Source organism: Canis lupus, chromosome 28, assembly GCF_011100685.1.
Source record: "Canis lupus familiaris isolate Mischka breed German Shepherd chromosome 28, alternate assembly UU_Cfam_GSD_1.0, whole genome shotgun sequence".
NCBI classification, from domain to species: Eukaryota; Metazoa; Chordata; class Mammalia; order Carnivora; family Canidae; genus Canis; species Canis lupus.
Genome location: NC_049249.1, coordinates 10,040,669 through 10,064,946, shown reverse-complemented (window position 1 = coordinate 10,064,946; position 24,278 = coordinate 10,040,669). Strand labels below are relative to the sequence as shown.

At 46.0% G+C, this 24,278-nt stretch overlaps 1 protein-coding gene across 1 annotated transcript in view; it reads left to right on the top strand.

Annotated features, from left to right (window-relative positions):
* TLL2 (tolloid like 2) overlaps positions 1-24,278 on the top strand; it is a 120,105-nt gene that overhangs the window by 16,197 nt on the left and 79,630 nt on the right. The window contains exon 2 of the mRNA XM_038578385.1: positions 8,011-8,121. Within this exon, the coding sequence (XP_038434313.1) occupies positions 8,011-8,121 (111 nt within the window). The remainder of the gene's footprint in view (positions 1-8,010; positions 8,122-24,278) is intronic.

The window sequence follows — 24,278 nt, the reverse complement described above, 5'->3', positions numbered from 1 at the left end:
ATGAATATTTATAGCGTGAAACTACAAAAGAACATAGAGGCCATATTGTATTTCTTAGAACTTTCTTTCCATGGGGTCCTTTCTCTGTGGGTCACTTTAATGTAAGCTTTGCTTATTTAGTTGCACACTTTAAGCCGATTAACTTTTTACTAAAAAAAAAAAAAAAAATCAAAAAAACCCCTCCCTGTTTGTTTGTACATATACTCCCTAGACAAAGATTCATAGAAAACTGCTTTAAACCTGTTAAATCCCTCTGTTGGAAACTTGAAGTGAACTAAATGTATCCCTGGGTAGGATTCCCCTGTAACCGTCCCGCCTCAGGCCCTTGCGCCCTACCTCAGCCTGTTTGCTGGGAGGAATTCCCATGTCGGAATGCACCGTATTTAGTTCCTCTGATAATCTTGGCTCCTCTCTGGGAGACTCGTAAACGGAGCCTTAGTTCCATCCTTCCTGCATGGCCTGTCATGGGGATGACAAAGGGCAGGCCCTGAGTAGGTGGATGCGTATACTTCTCTAATAGAAATTGTAGAGAAATCAAACATTAGTGCTGGCGGGACCTCAGAGGGTGGACTCCACTGGTCTCCAGACTTGAGTGAAGCAGGAGTCACCTGTTGGGGGGGGGTGGCGGGACAGGGGCATGAGTTTAAAATGCATATTCCTGGGTCCTATCCCCAGAGATTCTGATTTTCATAGGTGTGGGCTGGGGACCTGGGGATTGTCACATCAACACTCTCCTCAGACATTTCAAACCAGGTGGTTTGTGGACCATGACTGGGAAGCACGGAGCTGGTTCAGTTGTCTCCTTGTATGCGTGAAGAAAGTGCCACCAAAGGCACTTTGGGACAAGTTATTTGTTCAATGTCACACACAGCATCCAAGCTCCCTCTTCCTCAATATAGATGCTGCCTGTGGCCCCACTCTGCTTTAACTTGGGCTGTCGTGTCCTGAGATGCAGCTCTATGGTGGAACATTAGTGATGAGGTCCGTATGAGGGAGGCTGACTGAGATATAAACTACCCCTTAGCTCAGGCCCAAGTTGTAAGTGTAGGTCTGAGGGCTAGGAAGTGGCCTGGTTGGTAGAGGGGAGGGGAGGTAAGGTAAGCGCACCTGCTGGAAGTCACTCCCATGAGGTAATAGATCCAGGTCTCTTTGGGTTTTGGGGTGAGCCCCAGGGTGGAGTAGGGCCTGCAGCCGGGGTAGACTGGAAGGTCAGAGGTATCCTTAGGCTGTGTCAGCCCTCCCTAGGAAACTGAGTCTTGAGGAGGGTGTGATGGGTGACAGAGGGTGATGGCAGAGTCAAGGGGTCTCCTTCTGATGGGCTGGGCTTCTGACTGGCTCCTGGGCTTCCCAGCTCTGCAGGCCCCAAGCCAAGGACCACATAACAGCCCCAGGATCCCCCCACCGGACTTTCAGGATCTCAGATGGGAAGGGGTGTTCAGGAGCCCCCTGGCAACCCGTCCTGCACTCTGTCCCCTCTCAGCACCCTTGCTGGGCTGTGCAGCCTCTGTCAGACCAGCAGCTCATCTGGAAGCAGGGCTCTTACCGCTGACCATGAGGTCAGCCCCCGCGTGGAGTCCCAGTTCGAGAAATGGGGTCCCGTGTGAGGCTGTGAACACAGCTCCAAGTTTAGAGCCAAAAGGTCTGATTTCAAGCCCCACCCACTTCTCACAGGTTGTAAACACCGCGGGCTAGTTGTTAACTCCCTAAGCCTTACTTTCCCCAATAAATGGAGCTAACGATCTTGCTCTGCCTTCCCCTGTGACTTCAACGGAGCGTACGTGCACTCACTTGCTCACTCATGAGCACGTTCTAAAGGCCCAGAACACGGCAGGCTCAAGCTTGGAGCTGGGTGAGTGGTGGGGAGGAGCGCATGTGCAGGAAGCTGTGAAGGGCTGTACAAAAAGTGAGGGGCTCCTTGTGACCAGCTCCACCGTGGGTGCTCTAATAGCTCCAGATTTTGTTCCTGGTGTCTGGGCCTTTCCACCCCCACCCCTACCCAGCTCCTCAGTTCCTGTGGCCTCACATCCTGCCTTGTTCTTGTTGTCATTGGTATGCCACATGAATGTGGAACCAGGCTCCCCTCATCAGATTTCCTCTGCTTCTGTACTGACACTGCCTTGCTGCTTCTCACCACGGGGCCTTTGCTCATGCTGCTCCTTTGGCCAGCATGCCCTTTCCTCCTGTTGTCCACTTGACAAGCTTCTGCTCACAAGTCATCTTCCCACACAAGTGTCACTCCCTCTGTGAGGCCTTTCCTGATTCTACCCCCAAGCCTAAACTAGTCCCTCCTCTGTAGGCTTCCCTCCCTCCCTTAGCAGCATGGATCCTTTCAGGACAACGATGGATGGCAATTGAGAGAGGACTTGAGAGGTGGCTTAGAGCAAATTGCCTAATAGCCTGAGCCTGCTTTTTTTCATCTGAAAAACCAGTGTGATATGTATTGCATGGAGTTGCCTTTGGCAGGGTCAGAGGAGCATAAAAGCTTGTCATCTGGCTGGCACTCAAGAATGATCAATCCCTTTCTCTTCAGTGTCTTGCTTCTGAGAGGAAGTGGCCTGGTTGGTACTAAAACATCAGATTTGGGGAAAAGGAGAGCTGATCCAAGATAAAGGGGGACGTGTTAGAAGGGCATGAGCTCTGTGACACTGGATGTGTGTGAGAAGAGGCCATTCAGGCATTAGTTGATGGGTTGGGCCCGAGGACCAGCAGGGCCCCTTCTAGGCCTCAGAGTCTGTAATTCCTGGTCAATTGCTGAGCAGTGCAACACTCTCCAAAAGGTGTTCCTTAGGACAGGATTCAGTGAAAAAAGATTCCAGGGCAAACCACATTGGGAAAGGCTGCATTCTCTTTCTCTTGGAGACTCATGATATTTGTCAGGGTTGTAAAGGCTCTGAGAAGTCCTGCAGTAAAGGAAAGCTATTTAATGCAACATTTCTTATTAGAATGTGGGACTTTGGGAAGAGTGGCTTGATCAGGGAGCATTCTGGCTTGGGAATCTGGGAGGCCTCGGTTAAGTTAAAACATCTGTGAAGCCTCTTCCTGATTGCATGACCTTGGCCAAGTCTTATCTCTGCTCTGGGCCTTTATTTGAGGTTGATGTATAGAATGCATTTGGCCTGGTACCCGACATAGAGGGCTATATGCTATATGCTATATTCCCATCTGCTGTAGATGGGAAAACACAAGCAGGGAAAGATCCTGGGTTGGGAGGCTTTCCCTGCAAGGCTGCCTCCTGGTCATCTTTCGCAGCCTTGAGGGTTATGCATACACATGGGATCTGTTGGGGAACATAAAAGAACTTTACACGTATGCATCACTGTTACTACAGTAGTGTGCTGGAGGTGGCTCTCACTTACAAGCCTATACTCCTTTTTCCAACACCACGTTCTGTGATCTTGAAATCAGCCACGGTGGGAGTGTTTACACCAGGACAATCAGCCAAATGCTACAAATCAGGGCTGTCTTCTCCCCTAGCCCCCTAGTCAATTGTTAATTATCAGCACATCACTGATTAGATATCATTAGAAAGTATTTCTTTGAAATTAGTGTCCTTTTATATTTGTAAATTTCTTATATAATAGTTTTAAAATTGTATCTGACTACTTTAAAGATTTCTATTTTTGATTTCTGAAAAGCATTTTCCCTCCTGTATGTCATAATCTATTCCTAACACAGTTCCTAGCCAGAGCTTCCTAACAAAACGCCACCACCTTGTGACAACCCCCTAAATTGCAGGTTGGAGTTCCAGTGGGGTCAGCCAAGACTGGAGCAGATGGCATTTTCACTGATGTACATTTTAGATGCTTCCTCTGGCCTATCCTTTCAAATTCTAGATTTCTGTGAAGAATTGCCCTGCTTGACTTCTTCGTTACAGCCATGACAGGTGTAACAGAGGTGCAGGGGAGCCTGTGCCTCCAGGGGCATGGTTGATTGAGGCAAAATCTCTGGTGCCTTTGGTCAGTGCTTCTCAGACTTTAGTATGCACATGCTCTCCCTGGGAATCTTGTTCACAATCAGCTTCTGATTCAACAGGTCTGGCATAGGCCTTGCGATCTTGTATTTCTATGGAGCTCTGAGACAACGGTGCTGCTGCTCGTTTGTGGCTTATACTTTGAGCAGCCAGGGTTGGTATGGGAAAGAGAAAATTTACCCCGGTGATAGGAATCCTCCCAGAACTTCTCTTAGGAGATTGCCATGGACCATGTTATGCCTTTTGGTAAGAATTCAATAGCTGTGTGTCTTGAATGCATAGACTTAGCTCATTTTATTCTAAATGTATTCATCCAATTTGTTGATTTTAAAATTTTAACATTTTTTTTTCTTATTTGGAGTTTATTTTGGTGTAGTGTAAGGCTCAAAGCCACCTTGATTTTTTTCTCAAATAGCTAATCCATTTGTCTCAACATAATTCATTGATTACTCCTCTTTCCACAAATTTGTGAGACCTCTTCATATATGAATTTTCTTATAAAGCCTAGGGATTGCTTCCAGACTATTCTATGTTATAGCTTTATAACATATTTTAATGTCCAATGAAGCCAGTCCATCTTTAATAATCTTTCTTGACTGTTATCACCTAATTATGCAGATGAACTTTAATATCACTTTGTCAATAATAAAAGCATTATTGGGATTTTCATTGAAGTATGTTAAGCCTACACATTATTCATTTCATTGAATACACATTGTTCATTCAGAAGAATGAACATTTCAGGAATGTAATATGTCTTTCTTTTGATGTCAGTCACTTTTTATAGCTTTTAGTAGAATTTATGTTCTTGACATAGTATCACATTTTTTGTATCAAGTGTATTCCTAGATATGTGTTGCTTTTAGCTGCTATTTTAAATATAATTTATTATTTTATTTTATATTATATCATATTATTTGTATTATATACAGTTTTATTTTATACTATTTATATTGTTTTCATATTACAGCCATTAGGCACATGTAGAAATTTAAATTTAAGTTAATTAAACCATAAAAATAAAACATAAAGTTCAGTTCCTCAGTTACACCAGCCACATTTCAAGTCTTCAGTAACCACATATAGGTATTGGGTACCATATTGAGGAGCTCTACCACCATTGCAGAAAGTTCTCTCGCACAAGAGACTTACACGGAGAGGTATTGTTGATCACTCATTTTTTCTTATGTGTTGCTATAGTATCTTATTTTATTTGGGAATACTTTTCAATTTTTTATTTTAGGCTTATAGGAAAAGCAGTTGTTTTATACCAGACTTGTGGTTTCTTTTCTGCCGTGATATTACTCTGATTCTCTTCCTAAAGGAAGGAGGGGGGAATGGCAAACACACTCCCTGAGGGATGCTCCTCTCACCCTTGCCCATGGCAGACATCGCTAATCGATCACAGCACTTTTTGATGTTCCTTGAACCATTGCTGTTTCCAAAACTTACCTCTTAGTTCCCTGCTCTTCTCTGGCTCCTGAGACAGAATAGGATGCAGTGGCAGGTCACGAGGTGTCTTCCCCATGTGTTCTGTCCCGGGGAGGGCTCTGATTCCATCTCCTCTGAGTACTTTTCCAATCATCTTTCCTCCGTGGCCCTCCATGGCTCCATTCAGGGAGGTCTGTCTTGTCTTTTCCATTATTCTTATTGGCATCTCTGAAGAGGACATCTTTTTCGGCTCACTTCCTTCCCCACAGAAGGTTGGAGGCCCAAGGATAATTTGGGGTCATTTTAAGTCTCAAACAGTTGCAGTCTCCTGCAGGCCATGCTAGTGGCTCTTCCCACACAATACTTTTCTAAAATGTTAGTCATCTTCCTGTTTGATTCAGCTATATTTGCCATGGCCACACCAGGATTGTTTTCTAGACATGCCTTTCAGGATTTAATTGCTGGCACCTGGCACTTGCTAGGCCTCTGTAAGGGAACCACACTTTTGGTTTCTTGTCCTTCCCCGTTCCTCTCCCACTGAAAGAATGTACTGGGCACCATCTTGATTGGTTCTTGCTATAAAATTGAGGGTTTTTCCCCCCTTACACAGAGTTCCTGAGGTATAATTTACATATTGTATTATTCACCCATTGTAAGTGTACAATTTGATTTTAGTAGATTCATAGTTGTGCAGCCATTGCCACACTTAAGTTATAGAACATTTCCACCACCTGGAGAAGTTCCCTCATGCTCCTAATAGTCAAATCTCAGTCTTGCCCCCAATTCTAGGATTCATTAATCTTCATAGCTCTATAAATTACCCTTTTTTAGACATTTAATATAAATGGAATTATGTAATATGTAGTTTTTTGCATCTAGCTTCTTTCACTTAGCATGTTTTTGAGCTTCATACGCGTTGTAGCATGTGTCAGTAATTTGTTCTTTTTAATTGCTAAATAGTTTACCATTTTATAGATATACCACATTTTATTTATGTGTTCAGCAGCTGATAGGCATTTATGTTGTTTTCAAGTTTGGGGCTATTATGAATAAGGTTGCTATAAACTTTTGCGTTTATGTCTTTGTTTGGACATATGTTTTCATTTCTCTTGGGAAGATTCCCTAGGAGTGAAATTGCTGGGTCTTATGATAAGATTATGTATAAGTTTTTAGGAAACTGCCAAATGATTTTCCATATATAATATATCATCTTATCTTCCAAGTAGCAATGGATGAAGTTTCCCATTTCTCCATACCGCAAAGCTAAGTTTTAATTAGCCTTTGTTACTCAAAGGCCCTTTCAGTTTTTCTTTTATTGCTTAGTGATGAAATATGTTGGCTCTTCTTGAATTTCTGGACTCTCTCTCTATTCATTTTCATTCCCACTATAAATTGCCCAATTCTCTATAAAACCCTTTTCTTTCTTTCTTCCTTTCTTCCTTTTTAAAAAAGATTTTATTTATTTATTCATGAGAGACACAGAGAAAGAGGCAGAGACATAGGCAGAGGGAGAAGCAGGCTTCCTCCGGGGATCCTGATGCAGGACTTGATCCCAGGACCCCAGGATCACGACCTGGGCCAAAGGCAGATGCTCAACCACTGAGCCCCCCAGGAGCCCCCCTCTTCTTTCTTGTAGTACCTTATCAAACACAGCTAATAGCAACCAAGGCATGCCATTAATATTCTGACTCTCAATCTTTTCACTAAAAACCCATAGCTCAGTTCAGTTTATCATCTGCCTTCCTAGTGAATGCCGGCCAATGTTTTTACCAGGTACCTCATTACTGCATAACATATATCACCTCCTTCCAGGCTTTAGTAACAGTTTCCTTGACATCCACTGCCTTACCCAAGCACAATGGATTTTTATTATAATAGCACGCTACTTCTGTTAGCAATTTCTGTATTCATTAGGATAAAAAGGTTGTGTTCTAGTAATGAATAGACCCAAATCTCAGATACTTGTAAAAATTGCAGTTTTTATTCTTCCCATTCATACTACATATCCATCCTGACCAACAGCACCTCTACTCCACATCATATTTACCCTAGAACTCAGGGTGATAGAGTCACCCCTATCTGGAACATTGCTTGTCTTTGGGAAAGGGAGAAGAGGACTGTGACTTGCAGTAACTCATGCAGTAACTTTTAAAGCTTTCTCTCACATTTTTTTATCAGAGCAGGTGAAGTGGCCAATCCTGACATATTTATGGGGCAAAGAAATATAATCTTCCTACAGGGAAGGGCAACAAAGATTGTGCACAACAGTATCATTTATCACATTATGCTTTTCTTTTATATTCTGAGAACCCTGGAGAAGAAAGAAACAGCTGTCTCTATGTGGTGGTTTTGCCCAGAGCCACTCACAGCTAGAGTAAGACAGGGTACCCTTTCAAAATACCTTACAGACCTAGGCCTTTGAAATTCATGGTGATTGGCTCCCACCTGATACACAGAATTGTTATATGCCATTCTTCTGTCTCAACCAGCCCTATGTGTTAGATTCAGGGAGAGATTTGATTGGATGGACTGTCATTTCTAGAGTTTGCTACCCAACATCTAATGTCCTCTGGGGGCATTAATAAATCCATTTTTTTTCTTATCTCCAGCTGTCTTTTGGGGAGATATTGCCTTAGATGAAGAGGACCTGAAGTTATTTCACATTGACAAAGCCAGAGACTGGATCAAGCAGTCAGTAGAGGAAGGGGGACATAGCACAGGTAAGTAATGTGTCCCCTGTTTTCCTTTCTCTGGGGAGAAGGGTCAGGGGCTCTGGCATATGTGAACAGACATCAGTATATGACCTGTCAGTCCCATGCCCACCTGTCTGTTGAAAACCAGAGCGGGCACTCTTTCTGCATGGCAGGTTGTGGAGCTGGAGCCTCCAGATTTGCTGATCTTTGTAGGAAAATCTCCATTTGCTTCTTTATCTGAAGGCTCAGGCTCCAGCTCAAGAGGGTTCAGACTTGATCAAGCTCAGTGTGGGTTCTCAGGACTTTGGCCTTGGGGTGGGTCCAGCACTTCCCGGACTGGGCCAGTTAGGGCATGTCTGTTGATGATGCTAATAATGCTTAGCACTGGGAGAAATGTTTGCCTGTGGTTTGCTGTGCACTTGTTTTGCAGATGAACCAGGCAACATGATGGGGCTTCAGACTTTGATTACTCTTCTTCCTCCTTTGCCTCCTCCTGGGGGGTGGGAGGATAGTATTGGGACTAGTCTCTTGAGTTCTCACCTGCCCTGCTCACTGGGCTCAGATGCCTCAGCTCTGGGGAATCCCCCTTCTTAGAAACACAGGGGGGCTGCACCATGAGGCTGATGGGCTGGTGTAGCTCACCATGGCCCGCTATTTGGTGACCAGGAGTCATGTGTGCCTGATGCTACACTGTCTCTGCTACCTGCAGCCTCTCCTCCCACCCTCTTTTCTTTCTTTTGAGACTTTTAAAAACATATTCTAGTAAGAATACAAGAGATTTACTCTCAACAAATTTTTTAAGTACACAAATAGTATTATAAACTATGGGCTCAGTGTGGTATAGCAGATCTCCAGAACTTGTTCATCTCATATAACTGAAGCTTTGTACCATTTTTTTGGCCACCTGTCATGGCCAAGTGCAGTGCTGGACAAAGAGGAGTAAGATGGGACCTCTGCCTTTAGGGAGACCATACATGCCAGGCAGACAAGGGTTAGACCTGGACAATCTCTCTGACGTCTCTAAGGTTCAGTTTTCCTATCTGCAAAATGGAGATGAAGCCATCACTCACTCCACAAGGGGTTGGGGGGATCAAGTCCCAGGATAATAGGCTAGCCTGGTGCCTGGCACATAGCAAGTTCTCAGGTAATGGCAGATATTATCGCTGAGGTGCTCCCAGTCTAGTGGAATGAGACTGACAGGTGAATAGATAAACCGCAATTCCTCAGGGCAAGTGCTGTAATGACCAAGAGAAGTGGGAAGAGAGAAGAATGAGGGGAAGAAGCCAAGAAAGGCATTGTGGGAATGGGCACTCTTGCATTGTGTCTTGAGGATGAGTATGAGTTCTTGAAGTCAAAGAATTGAGAAAAGACATTTCAGGCAGTGGGGAAGCCACATGGGGAGAGTGACAGGGCCTGTCTTTACTTGGGGAATAGCAGTAAGGTGCGCATCACTGGAGGGTGGCTCCTTGGGGTAGGCTGTGGTAGAGATGCATCTGCAGAGGTTGGCAGGGGAAGATGGTGAGGGTGCCTGTTGGAGGGGTGGGTGGGAATGTGCCCAGAGTAAGGGGCAACTCCCATGGCTCATGAGGAATATGAGTAGCTCCAGGGACCACGCCAAGTCCAAGCTCCCCGAGATGCTGGGGGATGAGGGGAGAGCAAGGGGACAAAGGTTGTCAGGAGGTCAGAGGGACCTTGCTGTCAGGAGTTGGGAAGAAGGACGAACAATTTAGCACTTTAGAGCTTCTTTTTGGTGTCTGGTTCTATAACTAAGTTCTTAGGAGTTTTGAGGCCTCTCATGTATGGTTTGAATTGTCTGTTCGAATTATAAATGGATTTTTACAAACCAAGTTATTTTTCACACCAATATATATGACCTTAATTGAGCTCTAACAAAAGGAAGCATCTCTTCATAGTTCTACTGTGCCACCTAACCAGTTCTTACCTAGAGGCCTAGAGAAGTTAACCTGATTGTAATCTCTGTGTGGTTAAATTTTTAAAACTTTTCTTTTTTGCAATATTACTTAAACATTGTAAGCTTCGCATATCTTAAATATACAAGATTATAGAACTTTTACATATGTCCACATAAATACCACCCAGACCAAGATGTGAAACATTTCCAGAACCATAGACACTCCCGCATGGCCTCGCCCAATCAGTTCCCATCCCACAGCTGCCACTAGTCTGGCCGCTGTCACAGACTCGTTCTACCTGCATAAACAGAATCACACAGCATGTCTTGTTTGCCTGATTTCACCCAGCCTTTTGACCTTGTTAAGGGAAGTACTTCGTTCTCTCTCATTGTGTGGTATTCTCTTGTGTGACTGAATGCTCATGTAGTCATCCTTCTATTGAGTTCACGGTCTTGGGCTATGATTAATCAAGCTGCTGCTGACATTCTTATACATGTCTTTTGGTGAATACAAGCACTCGTTTCCACTGGGCAATTAGAACTGGGATTGATGGGTCATAGGCTACATAAGGTCAGCCTTAGTAGTTACTGTTTTCCAAAGTGGTTGTACAGGTTTACATTCCATGTGGGTGCATAGTGATTTGGAAGGCAGGAGCAGTGACCATGCAAGATCCAATGAGGACTTCTGGGGCTTGGTCTTCCTGACTTGGGGACCCTTCTCACATATTCTAGGCTAGCACAGCAGTTAGTTGGCACTAATCCACCAACACAAATGTTCAGGGTCACCCCTATCAGTGATCCTTGTGTCGTCCCTGGGGTGCTTCCATGCCACAGCATGGAGGCCCAGCCTTAGCAAATGTGAGTGGGAGACCCCAGAGAGAGGCTGGGAAGTGGCCGGCCACCATGCCAGCAGTTGGCCAGCTCCTGGAGAGCTGTCTGCCCAGAAGATTGCCTCAGGATGCTGCAGCAAAGGGAAGCCCAGCAGCCCTGCCTGCGCCTCCCTCACGGCACTCCCCTAAGGCCAACATAGTCAGCCTCTGGTCTAAGAACTTGAGTAGTCTCTTTTCTTCCTCACTGTGAACTCAGAGAGGGCTGAGTCCACATCATATTTGTCTTTGGATCCTTTGGAGGTGGCCCAGTCCTTTATACCTACAAGGCATTGGCCAACATGTATAGAGAGTAAGAAGGAAGGGGTTGGCAGAGACTGGAAGACCCTGGAACCATCTCCTATGGGCCTAAGAGATCAAGAGCTCCAACAGGGATTTGCTTCTAGAAGGGTGGTGAAAGCACTGGTTGTCATGGGCTTTAGGATCAGACTGTCTGGGTTTGGATTCTTGATCTGGGCCTCAGTTTCTTCATCTATCAAATGGGAACAGTAGTGTTTTAAGGACAGAAAGAATGTATATAAAGTGCTTACCACAGTGCCTGGCTAATAAAAACTTCTCAATAAATAGCAACTCTGACACCTCCTCATTAGGAGTAGTAGCAGTATTTGCAGAAAGCACAGTGGCCTGGGAAGGTTTAGGCTAAAGTGGAGAGTGGGGGAGATTTGCTATGTGCTGGAGGGAACATTGGCAGCTTGCGTCTGAGGCCTTTGAAACACGTACCTAACTGGTGTTTCCTCCTTCCGAAGCTTGGAATTTTTTTTTTCCTTTGGTATGCTCTTATGGCAAAGTGATTTTTATCCTGATCACTTTTCTCTGTGGGCCAGTAGTACTTCACAACTATCTAGCATAGTTATTTTATTTTCAGAATGGGAATTTTTAAAATTGTTTTTGCTGATTAAACTAATACTGCCAGTTTTTGTTTTTTGTTTTTAAAGTCCAATAGCTCAAAATTGTAGAAAGTAAAAATCTCTAGTTTTCCCAGCCCCAGGGTTCCGTGTCATTATCTGTTTGCTGGATTCCTTCCAGCCTCACTGGGCTCAGGCTGTGTGCACACAGAGATTTTTAAAACATAGAAGGGATTTTGCTCAACACCCTCTTGTGCAACCTGCATTTCAGTTAATACCACTGCATAGACATCTTTTCATGCAGTACATTATGGGCTAGCACATCTAATGTACAACTCTGCCATAATTCGTCAAACCAATCCCATACAGATGGGCATGAAGAGCGTTTCCCTTTTCTTCCTGTAATTCTTCCCAGTTAGAAACAATGGTGTTGTGAGCAACTTTGTGCATCGATCCTTAAACATTTGCTTTGATTAAAAAAAAAAGTATTTTTAAATTTAGGTTTTCATTTCCTTTTTTTTTTTTAATTTAATTTATTTATTCATGAGAGACACACACACACAGAGAGGCAGAGACACAGGCAAAGGGAGAAGCAGGCTCCATGCAGGGAGCCCAATATGCGACTCAATCCCAGGTCTCCAGGATCACGCCCTGGGCCAAAGGCAGGTGCTAAACCGCTGAGCCACCTGGGCTGCCCTAGGTTTTTATTTCTTTTTTTTTTTTTTAATATTTTATTTATTTATTTATGATAGTCATACAGAGAGAGAGAGAGAGGCAGAGACACAGGCAGAGGGAGAAGCAGGCTCCATGCACCGGGAGCCCGACGTGGGATTCGATCCCGGGTCTCCAGGATCGCGCCCTGGGCCAAAGGCAGGCGCCAAACCGCTGCGCCACCCAGGGATCCCTAGGTTTTTATTTCTAAGCTTTGGTTAGTGCCCCTGTGTTTTAGGGGAGGGAAGGAGGTTCAAGGGGAGGGGCTGCTAAATCCCTGGGAGGGAGGGCTTATAGGGGGTGGGGTTCAGAACCCTGCAGTGTAGCCCCAGAAGCCTTCTTTCCCTGGTTCATCCTGTGAGTTTGGAGCTGCTTTCTTGGCTGCAGAATGACACAATATCATTGCCCTCGAGGTAACCAAGGTGGCTTCCTTCCATAGGTGTTCCCAATGTGTTAAATTCAGTGAGCGGCAGAACCAAGACTAGAACCAGGTGTCCCAGCTCCCAGGCCACGTGTCCTCCACTGGACCAGCCTGTCCGCCATGTTGCCAGTTAGAAGAAACAGAGTACAGCAGAGGTGCGTGTAATCGTTCCTTTGCCATCACCTGGAAGGTGCCTCTCTGGGCCAAATGATGAGCAGAGGCCTTGTGCCTGGGTTGCTTTATGCGCCCACTCAGGGTGCTGCATTGGCCACAGAAAAAAGCTGCTGAGACCCCCAGCAGGGAGCACCCTTGCCGTTCACTTAGAGGAATCAGTCTCCCTGCCTCTAGTCCTCCTTCCCCATCGTGATTCCAGGTCATCTTCCTGGCCCTGACCTTGCAGCCACTGTAGTGGGTTGCATAATGTCCCCCCAGACTCATTTCTACCGGGACTTCAGAATGTGACCTTATTTGAAAATAGAGGATTTGCAGATGTAATTAGTTAAGGGTCTTGAAATGGGACCTCAGTCCAGTAATGGACTTTAACAGGAGAGCACGCAGACACAGAGGCCGCGTGAGGAGGGCGGCAGAGACTGGAGTGAAACATCTAAGAGCCTGGAAATGCCCAGGATTGCCTGAGCCACTCATGGTTAGCAAGGGATGAGGAAGCCTCCTTCTCTAGAGCCTTCGGAGGGAGCATGGCTCTGCCAACACCTTGATTTCCGACCGCTAGCCCCCAGAACTGGAAGAGAATGAATTTCGGTTGCTTCAAGCCACCCACTTTGTGGGAGTTTGTTACAGTGGTCTGGGGAGACTGACAAGACAGCTATTTTCCTTAAAACCCTCCGTGGTTCCCTATCACTTGGCAGAAACATTCCTGAGTCTGACCTTGGTCTGAACTGTGCACACTCTGTCTACAACCTGCATATCCAGTCCCCTTCCCTCTCCTTGTCCTCCAGCCAAACATAATGACATTGTGTCTGTACAAGCCCTGAGTTTCCCTCCTTTCAGCCTTCTGTTCCAGCTACACCCTTTGCTCTAAGTCCTTATTCTGCAGAGAAAGAAGTGAAAGCCCAGGGAAAGCCAGTGACTCCTCCAGGGCCCTACAACAGGTGTGCTTTCATGAGACAACTTACTTAGCACGGCTGCCAGCTTGGAAGGCACCTGTGTCGACAGCGCTGTGAAAATTAGCCTCTCGTTGTGCATGGGGTAGAAAGAGCTCTATTTTCTCCCCATTTTCAGACTGCTCTATGCCCCTGCCATGGGAGCTGCCAGAGGAAGTGGCAGCAGCATTTTGGATATGTGCGGGGCAAGGAGGCAAGAGTGCATTCTTCGGGGAGAGAAAGTCCTTCTGTGTGCATTTTATTTGCAGAGAGAAGAATGGGAGCTCTGAGCAGCCATGGGCCAAGCTGTTCTATGAATGGGACCCTTGAATTAACATTGCAGAGTTTCCTAAAGCTGCTAATCGGATTAGCTGTGTAGTGAAGGAAGTACTTAGCGGGACACACACACAGACACACACGCAGGCACACACACTCTCCGACCGTCTTGCATCTTCTTCGATGAGATGGTGCAGAGCCTCATAGCCCTGTTTCTGAGTTCCGAGACACCACTCCTGCTAAGCACACAAGGTGGAGGGCAATGTGCCTGATGCTTGGGACTTTTGTTTATTAGTACCTCCCCTGAAGAGTCCAGGAAGCCAGTGTTGCACATTCTCATCTTTGCAAATGTCTGGAAACCTCGAGAGGAAGTCTCGCCTTGTGGTTACCTCCATCCGGATAATGGATCTGATTTCTTGGGCTTTGTAATGAGGGCTTGGAAAGAGGAAATGGTTGTGATGATTTACTGGCTCTGATGGAAGCTGACGGCCTTGCCTTGTCTATTCTGAGCCACTGGGTCACATCCAGCTCTATTTAAGAAACCAACCTTCCTCTGAATCCTCAGTTCCTTAACTCCTGCCATCTATGTGAGTGTCTGCATAAGCCCAGTGGTTTGGGCCCCTGCATTCAAAAGAATGAAATAGCAGGAGTGAGAGACGTAGGTTTGGATACCTTGCCTCCCCTCTCTGGGCCTCCTCTCGGAATCATGAGGGTCCTTCCACCTGGTAGACTCGTCAGCTCCTAGAGTTCCTTTTCTTACATGGAACACATGTAATTGTCACCTCCTGTTCCCATTGAATATCCACATCCTCATTTTTTTTTCAAGCCAGTTAGCGCTCTGGATTTGAACTCCAGTGTTTCAGGCTTGAGAAAATAGGAGACTCAATGGTCATTGAGCACTGAGGGACAAAATTTAGGCATACAAGGCTAACACATGCCCATGAGGGACCCACAGGTACTATGAGGGTTTCTGGGCTTACCATCCAAGGTTTGAAGCTCTAAAAGGAGACCCCCCAAAAAGTAAATAAATAAATAAATAAATAAATAAATAAATAAATAAATAAAAGGAGACCCAACATGTCTCTGCTTCCAACACATATTTAGCTTTAGAGACTCTTGAGAGTGTTTGTGAGTGGGGTTGTTTTAAGCAGCCCCATTGACAGGCTGTGATTTTCAGTCTCCATTCCTGTGGAGACATTTCCTAAACTTTGGGGACATGGCTTTACTAATTCATCAGTTTTCTTCAGTGGAGGTGGGAGTGTCCAGATAAGAAGTAGGGCTGTGGTAGCTCCCTGTGACATTTTGTAGAAGGGACAATGTCCTGAGTTATGAATGAATGCCAGATTGGTTGGATTCAAGTCTGTCCTCTAGCATCACACAATGCCACATGCCATTTTAGCAAAATCTGGTGGCCTCTGCTGCTGGAGCTACTGATTTAGAAAGCTGGAGAGGAGCAAGACGCTGTCAGGGAGCAATCTTCCTCAACCTTTCCACCATCTCCTCAAGGGCTTTGGAGGAGCAGGTGCCTGGAGAATAAGGTCTTGGTGACTTCCTTTCTCTAAGTACATTGTACTTTGACATTTCAGGTTCATAGACCCCTTTGAGAGTTTGATGAATGTTATGAGCACTTCTCTGGGAAAAAAGTACAAACACACACACACAATTTTGCTTGGAATTTCAAGAGATTTAACTACTTCATGAATCCCAAGTTATGAAACTCTGTTGGAGATGCTCTTCTTGTGTGGACATCCCTGGCCTTGCAGACTGCAATGTAGAAAGCCTTGGATGGTGGAGTCAGGTGGGCCTGGGTTGCCTCTCTGGCTCTGTGTTGATTAGCCGGGGTCTTAGGGTGACTCGATCCTTATCGATAAAATGAGATATTAATGCCTATCTTGCAGGGGGGACTGAAAAGTGTGATAGGTAAAGCACTCATGCCAGGGTCTGACACCTGATAGGGGCCCGATAAGTAATTGCTACCATGGCTGCCCCTATGCTGGCTCTTCCTCTGTCTTCTCTTCTCTATGGCCCACCTCTGTGTCTCAAACTCCACATGCCCCATATGCCCTAGAATTCTTTTACATCACTGTATGTACTCAGCAGCACCTTCCCGGGGTCTCTGGAGCTGGGCTGACAGCACTGTGATCTATGCAGATTGTTGAGTGCAGACCCCATCCACCCATGGGACATCTCTGCCAATTCCCTAGCCTTCCCTGGTCCTCCTGAGTCAAACTCTAGAATCACAAAGTTGACCAGAGAGAGATCTGAAAATGGCTTAGATGCTGGTTCTTCTCTGATAGCAGCAACAAAAAGCATAATACTAACCAGCTTTTGCTGTATTCTGTGTGTCTTACAGACTCTAACACATGATCACATTCAAACCTCACTCGATGGTTCTATGTGGTTGGTATAGACACAAAGGCAAATGTTCAGAGAGGCATGTGACTAACTCTAATACAACGAATTACTGGTAGAGCCAAGATGAGGACTTACCTGTCATGTCAAAGGCCCTACTTTGAGCCTCTACACTCCATTGCTTCTAGAAATAGCTGCTGGCATCACCACTGACGCTGTCCCTTTGAGCCAGGGAAACTTGGTCTCCCCATCAGCACCCTTGAGGGGTGATGGGAAAAGATGAGGAAGAGTTCCCTGTGCTATTGGGGCTTCACCTCATCATGCCCTCTGTTGTCTCAGGTCACATTCAGAGTGTGCCCTGCCGCATCCCTCAGCCTGTCCCAGCTGTGACTCGTCTTTGGTCTTGGCTTGTTCTCTTTTGTTCCAGCATCAGGCTACGCATGTGAAAGATGCCAGACAAATGCTGTGGTCTGTGGACGGGGCTATGAGCCTCAGGAGTGCTTGGTGGCCTCCCTGCTTCCCTGCTCTCTCTGCTCCCCCAAGAGGTCAGTTGAGGTTAGGTTTGTTTGCTTGAATGTGGGATGCATTTGAATGTGGATGCCAGCAATGAAAGAATTGCTTAGAGGGTGGTGCCTTCAGGCCCAGTCACCTTGCAGGAAGTGTCTGAAAAGGGCATCCTTAAGCCAAGTGGCCAATAGCTAATCTCTACTGGGCCCTTAGATTCCCAGATGGAAAATGTGGTCCTTATGTCATTTCCATGCCAGAGAAGGAGTACCAGCATTCCTGCTCACTTCTCCAGGGTTCCTTTCATCCCTTCTCCCCTCAGACCTGCAGCCCTCTCCCCCAGCTGACTGCTCCAATCATCCCTGCCCTCCTGTGATAATTCTCCTTGGCTCCCGTGGTGTAGAACTTGATCTTTACTTGCTGAACTCCTACTCTGATATATATCTGCTTCACAGCTCTGCTGACCCCCTGACACCAACTTTCCCTCCCTCCCTCCTTCCTCCAAGTATCAGGTGCTAATGGGGGACCTCATCTGTGCTCAGCACCAAGGATACCCACTTTCTCTTCTGCTATTGGAGAGATGGAGTTTTAATGATGGATATGGTTATGGTCATATTTTGGGGTATGGGAGGAATGGTGCAACCTGGGATCAAAAGCCCCTGCTGGTGTGGGGTAGCCCCCAACTTCCTAGAGGAGGCATGCTCCAGCAGGCAGAACTCACACTCAGAGGGAGGGCCCCAGGTGACAGCTGTCATCCAAACAGGAGTTGGTGTTGGGGATCTAGCCTGGGGCACTGCCAGGGGGCAGAGAAGGGCCACCAGGAGGACAAGAGCTGAGACTTAGGCAAATAGCATCAGAAGGACCTTTAGTAGAACTCACGGGAAGTTCCAGTTTTGAGCTGCAAGCTTGGGAGAACAAGGCAAAGACCCCTATTCCTTCTGGGGGTATGGGTAGTAGGGAGGACAATAAGCTGGAGATTTGGCCTGAAAGAATAAAATGAAGACAAGGGTCAGAAATTAGGCAGGAGCACACAGATCCAAATCAGGTTAAAGGTGAAGTGCTGCTGTGACCCTCCCGTGTTGAACCTAAACTGCCTATATCCCCCTTGACCTAAGACATGGCTGGCCAGTGTCAGGGCAGGCTGAGCCCATAGACCGCCGCTGGCAGCAGAGAGGGGAGGGGGACAGTGGGGCAAGGCCTGGCAGCCAATCTGCCCATAAAGTCTTCAATTTAGTAAGTGATTTGAGATGATAAAGAGGCATCTGATAAAATACATCTGTTCTTTGGGAAAGAAAAAGACAATGCAACATAAGGATTCTATCATCTCTTTCCCTGGGGCCTCATTCAGAGGCTGATTTATACGTTGGATTAAAGCCAGAGTTCGCTGTGAACTTGAAGTGTTGGGAAAAGTAAATTCACCTTTAGGTTGATTTTTGTTATGACTGCCTTTCCCAGAATTTGGGGACACTGGGCAGGAAGTCCACTTGGAGCCACAATGGGGTGCAGAGCTGGGTAATGGGGAGCGATGACCACCCTCAGGCATTCATCCAGGGAGCCGCAATTCTGGGCACCTCATAGACCTCAAATCTGGAAGACTGAGTCAAAATTGGGAGATTTAGCTTGAGAAGGAGGACAAATAAGATTTAGTACCTGGCATTGTAGACAAAATTCTGTTTCAACTTCCAGAATCCCACTCAAGATAGCTCAAGTAAAGAATTCACTTAAGAATATATTCAGGGCCACCGACAGGCAGAAGAGAAGAGCCAGTCTTTTGGGGATTGGACTAGGAGAAAGGAGCAAAGCGGGCGTCTCTTCTCAGAGGGCCATAAAGTGCCTCATTTTTGCTTTTGCTTCTTCTTGCATATGACCCATTGTGGCCACCATGCCTGAGTTCCCATCATGATCTTCAACTGGAATGACTCCACTTGATGCCTGCAGCGCCTCCCTATGTAGGGTACTGTGGAAGTCCTAAGAGCGGAAGGAATCTGAGAGTATAAAGTGAGCTAACCAGAGGGTTGACAACAGAGTCCCAGGGAGGTAGATGGAGGAAACAAAGTTATGATGGAAGGAGGTGGGTCTGTGACTGTGGCTCCAGAGAATAATGAATGGTGGTCTCTTTTGGGTTAACTTGGTCTTGGGGCCAAGCCTGATAACCTTACACCCACTTTGCCATTTCTGTTATTTCCATAGGAAAATGTTTTATGAGTTCCCATCAGCATCTTAACACATGGGATTTGGGAACACAGCCTCACGAGAGCTGGGGGCCCCTTCTATCATTGAGGACCCAATCATTGCCCCTTGGTTTTGGCTAACAGAAAGGTGTGCCTTACCTTCCCGGACATCATTCTTTGGTTTTTCTTAATCTCGATAATTTTTCACTGCCCTTTAACTGTGTATATTTTTGTTTGTATTTATTGAATGAAATTCTGTGTTACCTGTTTTTAACTTAAAGAATAGTTCTCTAGGGGACTCCTGGGTGGTTCAGCAGTTCAGCGCCTGCCTTTGGCCCAGGGCATGATCCTGGGGTCCCGGGATCGAGTCCCACATCGGGCTCCCGGCTTGGAGCCTGCTTCTCCCTCTGCCTGTGTCTCTGCCTCTCTCTCTCTCTCTCTCTCTCTCTCTCCTTCTCTCTCTATCATGAATAATAAATAAAATCTTGGGATCCCTGGGTGGTGCAGCGGTTTGGCGCCTGCCTTTGGCCCAGGGCGCGATCCTGGAGACCTGGGATCGAATCCCACGTCGGGCTCCCGGTGCATGGAGCCTGCTTCTCCCTCTGCCTATGTCTCTGCCTCTCTTTCTCTCTCTGTGACTATCATAAATAAATAAATAAAAAAAACTTAAAATAAATAAATAAATAAAATCTTAAAAAAAAAAAGAATAGTTCTCTAAAGCAGAATGAAATGATGTAAGTCATACTTAAGACTTGCTTACTTATGCCAATCAAATGTTCTAGTATCAGTGGCCTAGGTATAAAAAAAACAATTTCTCACCTTGACTTAAGAGAACCCTATGGTGAATCCTTTTTGACAAAAGAAAGGATGCTTTTATTTTTTTTTATTTTTTATTTTTTAAGAAAGGATGCTTTTATCCAGTAAGTAATTACCCCCTAAATATTTTAAGCTTAGTATTTTTCGTTTTCTTAAAATTATGCCTCTTTGCTTTTGTATTTCTTGGCCTCTTCTAGATATGTATATATTTTGTTATAGCTGGAAACTGACCTCTGTCACAAATGCATTTTCTACTCAAGTATTTTCTTCTTGAACATGATAACGAACTCAGTTGTTTTTGGACAAAACCAGTGCCACAGCCCTTCACAGTTAGCCACTGCATGACAGCTTGGCCATCACTTCACGGAACTTCACTTTTCTTATCAAAAAATGAGAGGTTGAGCTCTATGCTTCCTGAGGGCCAAGAGTGATTCTCCTGGTTCTTTTGTCAACAATAATCCAGAAATGTATGGAGACTAAACATGTAGTTTCTGCTGCATGCACAGCTAATTAGAGAACCACAGTATCTTTGGCTCTTCCTTCATTTGATAACTCATGGGACTTCAGAGTGTTCTGCTCAAATTGTATCTAACCTGAGACCCTCCATTGGGCTCCCATAGGTGTTGGCAGGAATCTGGCTGTGGCCTCTTTTTGTTCTGTCTTTTTTTTTTTTTAATTTTTATTTATTTATGATAGTCACAGAGAGAGAGAGAGAGAGAGAGAGAGGGAGGGAGAGGCAGAGACATAGGCAGAGGGAGAAGCAGGCTCCATGCACCTGGAGCCCGATGTGGGATTCGATCCCGGGTCTCCAGGATCGTGCCCTGGGCCAAAGGCAGGCGCCAAACCGTTGCGCCACCCAGGGATCCCTTGTTCTGTCTTAGAAAACAACAACAAACAACAATGGACAGGAGAAAGTTAAGAGAGCTGAGACTGCCTCCCACAGCAAAGCCCCTGAGCACCAGTGACAAACGGGCTGGAGCTAGAGAGCTGGAGAAGCAGCTTGAGGGGCAGCAGGTGGTCCTGCCTGTGTGTTTGAGATGAGACTCTTCTTCCATCGTGCTAACCTGTGACTGATGTACAGGATGGTCAGAGCAAAGTCACATTTCTTCTGGGGGCTGTTTCCATAGAGGTCTGCAGATCATTATTTCCTTGGTTTCCAAGGAGGCTCAGAGAGAGGAGGTGATGAAGAGTTGCCAGTAGAATCTCCTCCTGTGTTCTGGTCATCTTATTTCTCTTCAGTGTCCTTTAATGAGGTTGTTTGCCCACAGACAGTGAGAGAAAGGCCCCAGCTGACCTTGGCACTGAGCCTCTAACTCCCTTCTGCTACTTCTTGCTTTCTGCCTCCCAGGTTTTCTGCTACCCTCCGTACCCCAAGACCTGAGATGCCATGGTCCAGGGGAAGGAGCTCTTGTCTTCTCTGACATTGGCACCCACTAAAGGCATGGCTTTCCCATTTAATCTGCTGCCCAGAGGTCCTAAGCGGTCAGCCCACCAGCCAAATCTGGTCTGCAGATGTGTTTTGTTTGTTTTGTAGTGCTCACATTTTTAAACTCGCTGCCAACATTTGAAAAAATCAGATTTCCAATAAAAATCCGGAACTCTGGCCCCTCTTGGAAAGTTGGGGGATCTGGCCATGCCGGTCCAGCATTTCCATGAGGCAACAATCCATGCAGTTGCATAAGGATGGGCCAAACTCCGGAGCACGCGCTCTACGGTTTGTCACAGGCCCTGCTCCCCCTAATTGTCTCTCAGCCAGCCTCTCGCACTCTGATGTATTACTTGCCTGGCCCACCAGCTCTGGTGTCTGAGTTTGCGCACTGGGCCCGGGGGTAAAGGATACCATCCTTGGGCCCTACATCTGGTCCCATGGCACTGGCCACACCTCTTCTCTCTTCTCCATCAAGGAGGGTTCCAGAGCTTCAACTGTTGCCTAGAAATCTGAAAGAAGATCCCTCTTCTGGAGGCTCTTTTCTTGAACGTTCAGTGTTTGGCACCTCCTGGCAATACAGCATGCCATGTCCGGGGCTCTGCTTGGCACCGGGGAAAAATACAGAAAAAGGCAGATGGAACATGCTCAGTGTCTTAGAGGGGGCATTTTATGGCTCAGCAAATGCACTGACATCAGACAGAACAGGTTCTTTGTGCCCTTGTGAATCAGTGGGATGGGACCATTGGTAGATATGAACCTCTTTGAAGCAAAAGGGGCCATATACTTCACTGACATTTACTACCACCCAGAAAAACCCTAATCACCTTACCTATGTTACCTCTCTTTACCTATGTTATCTCTTAAAGGTGGAGCCATTGCTTTGCAGTTCTCCTTGAACCAGGCCTTTCTACCCAGAAAGGTCAGACAAAGACAGGCCATGGAACTCTGTGGTCCTTTCTGCTTCTCTCCTCCCGTAGGAGGAGTGAGAATCCTCCCGCAGTAGCGGAGTGAGAATCCTACCCCTCGAGGCTTAGGTAACCCTTTCTTCAGTTTTCACTTCCTTCTCTGTTCTTGTCACATCATATAGGACAGAGCCACAAGGCAAAGACTGAGTGCTGGGGGCTAGACCCTCCCAGCTCTACTGTGTACCAGCTGGTGACTACAAATCAAGTGCTTTACCTCATCAAACCTTGGTTTCCTCATCTGTAAAATGGGGACACAATAACCATACCTCACCCTACACAGGTGCAGTGAATATTGGCTGGAATAATATATGCAAACATTAGCCTTTCCAGTTCAGTCTAACTCAGATGAGTGTATTTGTTAAGTGTGTGTCCTGAACACTGCACAGGGGAAATATACAGGGTACTGTCTCTACCCAAGGAGTTAAGTGTCTTGTTAGGGATAATGGACTTGGTTCACAAATAGTTATACTGTGGGCATGGTATGATGGGGCCCAGGAGCTCCTTGAGAGGAAGGACTGGATCTGGTCTGGTTTTCTCTCTCTGGCCCCTGGTATAATGCCTGGCACAGAGAGGTGCCCCATAAGAGCTTGTTGAATGAGGGAACAAATGAATGAATGAGCCATGAGTGAGGTGTAAATGAAGCACAGAAGAGGGGGTTGCCTTTACCTTCATGGAGGAATTAGAGCTAGGCCTTGAAGGATTTTGACTAGGGTTGTAGCTGGAAGGGTTGTGCATTGTAGGTGGAAGGCAGAGCTTGAATACAGTCACGGAGAGGGAGGTTGGCATTGAGAACCAAGAGGTTCAGGGTGGCTGGCAGGGGGTGGAACATGGAGGGGGCGGGGGGAGAGAAGATGGAAGGATGCATTGGGATCACATTCTGGTGGGACTTGGGCTGAGGCCCTAGGGCTCTCCCCCCGTAGGTTGACCTCTTCCCCACCCCAGGGCCCACAAAGTCTTTACCCCTCACCATCTGCCTTTCCCTCAAACTGCCACCCCTTCTCTGGGAAGCCCCCACACACCCATAGCTCTTCCTTTTCTCCCAGGCTGGGCAGTGAGCTCTGTGAACTATCATCTGTCTGTATGCTGCCAGTGCCCAGGTTCCTGTGATGTTCACCAAAGTTGCTGAGTAAACCACTCTTCACAAAGGCAAAATTCTATTTCCTCCAGACTCAGCATGTTACCATTAATGTCATTATTTTGTGACTCAAATAGTTGGAAAATGATACCTCATTTTGCTTTTATTTTCATTTCTCAGGGTTTCATTCATTCAGCCATTCTATAAAGTTACCTACCAGTTAGATTTTTTTTCTTCTATGACGTGTTCACCAACTTTCTTTATCCAATGCCTATGGGATACAGAGTTTTTCTCAATGATTTGCATGAGCTATTTGGATAATATGGATAGTACTCATGGTTACCTTCAATGCAGACATTTCCCCGTCTCGGTGATTTGTTTCCAGTTTGGGGGATTGTCTTTCTGATACACAAATGTTCTAAAGTTTTTGAAGTTGAGTGTGTCAAACCAAATTTTCTTATGCTGCTGAACTTGTAACATTTTTCCTACTGTAGCTTTGAGAAATAACCTGTTTTCTCTAATGTTTTCCTATGGTTTGTTTGTTTACACTCTTTCAATCCATTTGGGTTTTCTTTGAAGGTAGGTTGATACCCCTCCCCCTAATTTCTGAATAATAATCTCAACACTGTCTACTGCATATTCTTTCTGATGGTTTGGTGATGTGTCCTTTATCAGGTAGTGTGTGTTTTTATCACATAGTGTTAGTATTGGCACCTGTGT